Source organism: Centruroides sculpturatus, unplaced genomic scaffold, assembly GCF_000671375.1.
Source record: "Centruroides sculpturatus isolate CEXI.00-Female unplaced genomic scaffold, Cexi_2.0 scaffold680, whole genome shotgun sequence".
In the NCBI taxonomy this organism is placed as follows: domain Eukaryota; kingdom Metazoa; phylum Arthropoda; class Arachnida; order Scorpiones; family Buthidae; genus Centruroides; species Centruroides sculpturatus.
In genome coordinates this window covers 158,626-164,999 of record NW_019384843.1, presented here as the reverse complement: position 1 = coordinate 164,999, position 6,374 = coordinate 158,626, and the positions used below count along the sequence as shown (strand labels likewise).

The 6,374-nt window shown below is 27.2% G+C and overlaps 1 protein-coding gene across 1 annotated transcript in view; it reads left to right on the top strand.

The window, feature by feature from the left end:
- LOC111630360 (sodium- and chloride-dependent neutral and basic amino acid transporter B(0+)-like) overlaps nucleotides 1-6,374 on the top strand; it is a 13,992-nt gene that overhangs the window by 5,442 nt on the left and 2,176 nt on the right. Inside the window, exons 5-8 of the mRNA XM_023374450.1 lie at nucleotides 3,806-3,905; nucleotides 5,094-5,197; nucleotides 5,267-5,443; nucleotides 5,518-5,751. Coding sequence (XP_023230218.1) covers nucleotides 3,806-3,905; nucleotides 5,094-5,197; nucleotides 5,267-5,443; nucleotides 5,518-5,751 — 615 coding nt within the window. The remainder of the gene's footprint in view (nucleotides 1-3,805; nucleotides 3,906-5,093; nucleotides 5,198-5,266; nucleotides 5,444-5,517; nucleotides 5,752-6,374) is intronic.

Genomic DNA, 6,374 nt, shown 5'->3' with positions numbered 1-6,374 from the left:
GAGAACAAGGAGACAACAACGAATTGAAAGTTTTAAGACAATATGGATTTATCCCTCAATAATAAAATACTGCATGCTGTTGCAAGATAGGAAGTGAATTATAAATGTATCCTTTCTAGTAAACAAGAAGAAAAATCTAAAAAAAAAATCCCCTTTCCAAAAAATTTATCCCCAAAAAATAAAAATGCAAATTAAATTGGTGCAACTTTAAGATAATTAATTGTTCCAACATCATCATCAACTAAGAAAATGATAAATTTAAGAAATTATTTTTCTACAAAATAAATATTAACTTAAATTTTTTGGAATTTATTTTTTAAAATTAAATTTAATTAATTTTTATATTCATTTAGTAACATTACTTCACCATCATCTGACTTGCAACAACTTGGGAATTCTTCTTGGGCTTTAATTCTATGTCTATTATTTGCATGGTTTGTTGTTTATTTAAACACTGTTAAGAAAAAGTTAACATTAAAAAAAGTATGCTATTAATTTATTTTAATTAATTACAGATTAAATTTTTTTTTAAATTCTTTTTATGTATAATGATAAAATATTTAAGAAAATAACTTTTTCTTTCAGAGAAAGTTTATTCCTACAGCGTTAATAGTACTTTTATTCACTGCATTATTTGCTTTCTCATTTAAACATAGAGGAAATATGATGGGCATTGCCAATTATTTAAAATTTGATAAAGGAAGGCTTGGAGATCCTCTGGTTAGAAACGATTTTTTTTATTTATATCTATTAGCATTTTATATAAAAAAAATAATAATAATTTTCTAAGTTTATATGATAAAAATATTTAATTTAAATGGGTAAATTTATATGTAAATTTGACGTAATTATATGTAGCTAGTCCCCGATATTTGGAAATTATATATTGATAAAAATATAAGGAACTCTATGCTAACAATTAGCATGTTATAAAATGAATTCCATTCCCAAAGAGATTAAAAGTAATAATAATAATAAAATTTTTCATTAAAGTAGGAAAGTTTATCTTTTCACTGTAACAATGCATAATACATTAGTTAAAACGTTAAGTAGATTAAACAAAAATTAAGCAATAAAACTCTCAAATGATTCAATATCACCGAAATTGGCTGAAAGTACCATTGCACTATAGCACAAAGTTATTTGTAAATGTAGGAAATGGCGCATAAAAATTGATTTAAGAAAGAGCATTCTGAAAGTCAAGGACCACCTGTATTTTTAAGTTGTAAAGAGTTTAAATTAAGTCTTGTTTAATAAACATTTATTATAATTGGTATGTTAGCAGAAATAAGAAGAACTTAGAACCACATTTTCCATTATTAAACGATATCCAATACACAAAAAAAATTTACTGTTTTACATAATACAGCAAAGTGATACTGTGTTTAATATATTATTTTTATATATAACTCTAAAAATATTGTATATTTTTCTAATATTAACTTTTAGTATATTTAATTATATATGATAAATAGCCATACATCTACTGGCTCTAATTCGACTCGATCCCTGATAGCTTTTCATGGAATTTGTTACAGCCGTCATTCTTCATCTCTTAACCAACTGATCCCATTACCGATTATTCAGTCGTATAATCTAGGAAAATTATAATTTTTCAGTAAAATAATACAATTAATGCAATATAATAAATATAAATTGATAAAATATATTTTATATGATTAGTCAGATTATAATTTATTAATATTTACAGTTGTGGAACGATTCTCTGACTCAAGTAATGCTTAGTTTAAACATAGGAAGTGGATTTATAGCATTTTCATCAAAGCAAAGCAATAGTCATGAAAAAATAATAAAAACATCAATAGGAATTATCGCAGTAAACTTTATTATATCTTTCTATGGAGGCCTGGTAATATACTCATGGTTTGGAGTGTTAGCAAATGCTAGTCATATTACGTTTACATCATTGTTATCTGCAGGTAAAATTTAATTTATTCATTATTAATTAAAATAGAACATAATTAATGAATGATAATATTTAATTGCAGATTTCGGTTTTCCATTCATTATTTTATCTTCTGCTATAGCTACTTTACCAATTCCTCCAATTTGGTCAATAGCAATATTTTTAATTATGAGTCTTACCAGTCTGGATAGAATTGAAAAATTACTTTTAACATTGCTTTCAACTATTCATCAATTATTTTCGATAAATTCCTTTAAAGACCATAGCAAAATATCGATTTTAATTATATATGTCCTGTTATTTTGTAGCGGAATTCTCTTTACGTATGGGGTAAGTAATATTAAAATTTTTAATATCTATATATTAGTTATGTAATGTATGGGTCAGCACAAGCAACTAATGGGGTTATAAACCAGTGATGCCGCGGACTCCATTACGAGATATAGGAGGATAAACATTTAGTACTGCTGCCCCTGTTTGCTATCTTGTAAAACACGTGTATTTTGTTACAAGTAGATTTTATGGAATAATCCTGAGCAAAGTGGTAGAATCCAACATTTACCTTTATTAACAGGTAATTGACATTGTAGAGTATTTAAAGAGATGATATACACTGTCAGTTAAGCTGTCAGATGCATGGTGGCTAAGCATTATATTTAAGCGGAAAACGTCTTATGCTTTTAATTTATGGTAAATCTGGCAGCAATGTGAGGACTGCCCAGCAGATGTATCATGAGCGTTACCCACGTCGTCGTCCAGTTCTGCCGCTCAGGATATTCTACGCGTGTGTCAATGGTTGCATGAAACAGGCGGTTTGCTATACATGGATGCGAATTTGGTGTGCCAAGGAGAACACAAATACCGGACTTTATACAGCAGGTTTTGGCGCATTCTGCGGCGGATCCACCAATTAGTATGCCAGCATTTGGAAACTCTCTGGCAATATATCATGTGTATCTGGATGGTTCTGTACGGGCACCAGCTACTTCCATATCATCTGTAGCAAATATACACGCATTTGTTTCTGCAGACTATGCTCTACATGTCACCTTTGCTCGATGATTCTTCTGACAACGTTGAAGAACCAAGATTTCCAGAGCTGGATGAAGCGTCATTTATCACAGAGGACCTGTTCAACTCACGTAATGGCATATTTGGGATTACAAAAATCCCATGGCACCCATTTCAGAGCATTCCAATGCAGGTTCGCCGTCTAAGTGTGGGCAGCTGCTAATTTCTTTTTAGCAAGCTCATTATGGGTTCAACTAGGACCACAATGGGGTGGTGAGTTGGGCCAGGGGGAAAAAAATAAAAACGGCGGCACAGGGAATCGACGAATCCTTACGAAATTTTTGAACAAGTGGGTGGGGGGCAAAGCCCCCTACTATTCTTATAAATATTTAACTGTAATGTAAACGAATGCAGTTAACATTGTAACATAAAAGGGATTTAATACAGACTACAGTACTTTAAACTTGTAGACGCAAGACACATATTAGTTTATAGTATCTTACTCAGAATAAATGTTAAAAATCCAAATAAAGATGCTAAATATTAAAATTTTAATATAAAACACAAATAAAAATTTATTTTGCCTCCTCTCTTTTTTTTCTGCTAACTTCCTTAAAAGTTTCATTCTTTTATTGATAGCCTAACAACTTNATATATAATTTTGATAGTATAAAGGTAGAAAATGAAAACTGTTTTTTAATATTTTAAATTTATTGGAACTTTTTTAAAGTTTTAATTTATTAATTTCTATATCTTGTACGTTTTAAACATGAATAAATTAGCTATGTTTACTTATTTATAGATTTATATACAATATATATATATGTTATATATAAGCATTATATCTATTTTTATTTTATTTTTTAGATAGGATATCATATATTGTTTATATTAGATTGTTGGGTTCTTGGTTACACTGCACTTTTACTTTCAGTGTTACAGATTGCTTGTATATACTGGTTATATGGTAAGTTTATATTATTTTTACAATTTTTCTAGATATAATTTATAAAATTGAAAATATCTATGTTATATTTGTTAATAATTATCCATAAAATAATTCATATTCAAATTGATACAGTAGAAGTTCGTTAATCCGACATCCGATAATCTGGAACGTCCTGTAATCTGACGCTGAAAAGTAGCCGATAATCCGGAATTGTGCCATGATAATTCAGCATACAGGGCTTATCCATGAGATATGGTTGTAATATGGTTGCTATTATGGCGTTGCAGCATTCCATTGATATCAAAACAATGTTTTATTACTGCATGAAAAATATTATGTAATTATTATAGAACGTTTTTCACGCAGAATAATGGTCATATCGATAAAGGATAGTAATTAGGCAATGACTTAATTTTCAGTTTTATACAGAGATAGAGTCTTTGGGTGACACAATACATGTCTGGAAAATAAATACATGCACATGAATCATCGTAAATGTTGCTTTTCTGCAATAACATGTTTATCAACTCTTTTGCAGGATTTTTAATCTTAACACAGTTTACTCAAACGCTGCATTATATTTAAACTGATTAAAGAAGCATGCTCGAAAGCATACATCAGCATACTCTGGTATAAATATACAGAAATGTCTACAACTTTCGATAATCCGGCATTACTCTCATAGGTGCCGGATTAACTAACTATTACTGTAATTTTAGTATAGTTTATTAGTTATAAATAAAGCGATTAATATTAATATAATCAAGTTTATATAATTTGTTTTCCTCTTTTGTTAAGTATTGCCATACATCTACTGGCTCTAATTCGACTCGATCCCTGATAGCTTTTCATGGAATTTGTTACAGCCGTCATTCTTCATCTCTTAACCAACTGATCCCATTACCGATTATTCAGTCGTANCTGGTATAAATATACAGAAATGTCTACAACTTTCGATAATCCGGCATTACTCTCATAGGTGCCGGATTAACTAACTATTACTGTAATTTTAGTATAGTTTATTAGTTATAAATAAAGCGATTAATATTAATATAATCAAGTTTATATAATTTGTTTTCCTCTTTTGTTAAGTATTATATATTTTTATTAAATAATTTTTACTTCAAAGTTTAACTGTTATAAAGTTAGTTAAAAATATATTTTAAAAAAATTATTTAATTAATTATGTTATATTTGTATTTTCAGGATTTAGAATTTACTTTGAAGAATTGTACAAAATATTAAAAGAAAAAATGGAACTTAAAATATTCAAAATGTTTTGGTGTGTTATCACTCCAGTCATATCAATAGTAAGTTTTTTTTTAATTAAAATATTTAAATATATATTATACAATCTAATTTTATATTTCTTCTTATAGGCTTTATTGATATTTACATGCACAAATAGTAATTTACCTAATTTGGGAAAATTTTATTATGGAAGAACAGCACAAATTGTTGGTTGGTGTTTAGTTATGTTGATACTCAGTCCATGTTTTATCTATTTGTCTTATATGATTTCAAAATTTATTTGGATTTTAAAACATTCTAAACGGGTATGAGTTTTTAATTAACTAATTATAGTTTTTTTTAATTAAAAATTTGTTTTGATTAATGATTTTTTAATTAGGAACTCACAGAAGTTAATACAGTTTCTGGTAATGTTCGAAACTCTATAACAAATTTTGTATTTGAACAACAAACTCAACAAGAATCAAATGAATCTCCTCTAACATATCATGTATTATTAATAAAATCTGAGAAGAAAGACTCATCTTTAAATATTCCTTATGGTTTTCTTTTATCACCATCTAAGCACAAAATTATTAGTAAAAAATTTCCTAATTTATTAAATTATCCTGAGGTAAGCTTAAAAATTATTTCAACTTTTAAAAGTGGTTATTATCAATTAATTATTAATTTTAAAACAATTAGTTTACATTTCTTTGCTATGTTATTGAATATTAATCCAAATTTAAATACAGTACAGTATTGGTTTCTTCTAAAACTTGTAAAAAACCTCATAAGAAATATTGTTTTCATTACTTAGATATTTTGTATTTAGTATGAAATGAAGCATGTGAGAGAGATGAAAATGTAACCTTAATTATATTAATCTTATGAGTATGAGAAGGATTTTGAAAGGCGTTGTAGGACAATGGTACAATTAAGTATAGAACAAAACAAAAATGATTTGAATTAATTTAGAATAAAATTAATTTAGTTATAGATTCTAAAGAAAGTATAAAACTGCAATATGATATAGAATCTATAGAAAGGCTGGAAATGAAGCTGATGCATTGAAAAATTGAAGAAAATTTTTCTTGGACATTCTTGTATTATTAATTATTATTATTATTTTTTGGCTTAAAGTGAAAATAACTATGAGGATACTGTTTTATTTCCTAAGATTTTTCATTTTCTCACATAAGTAAATTTATAAAATATACATAAAATTATTTATATCAATACAACATATATATATAT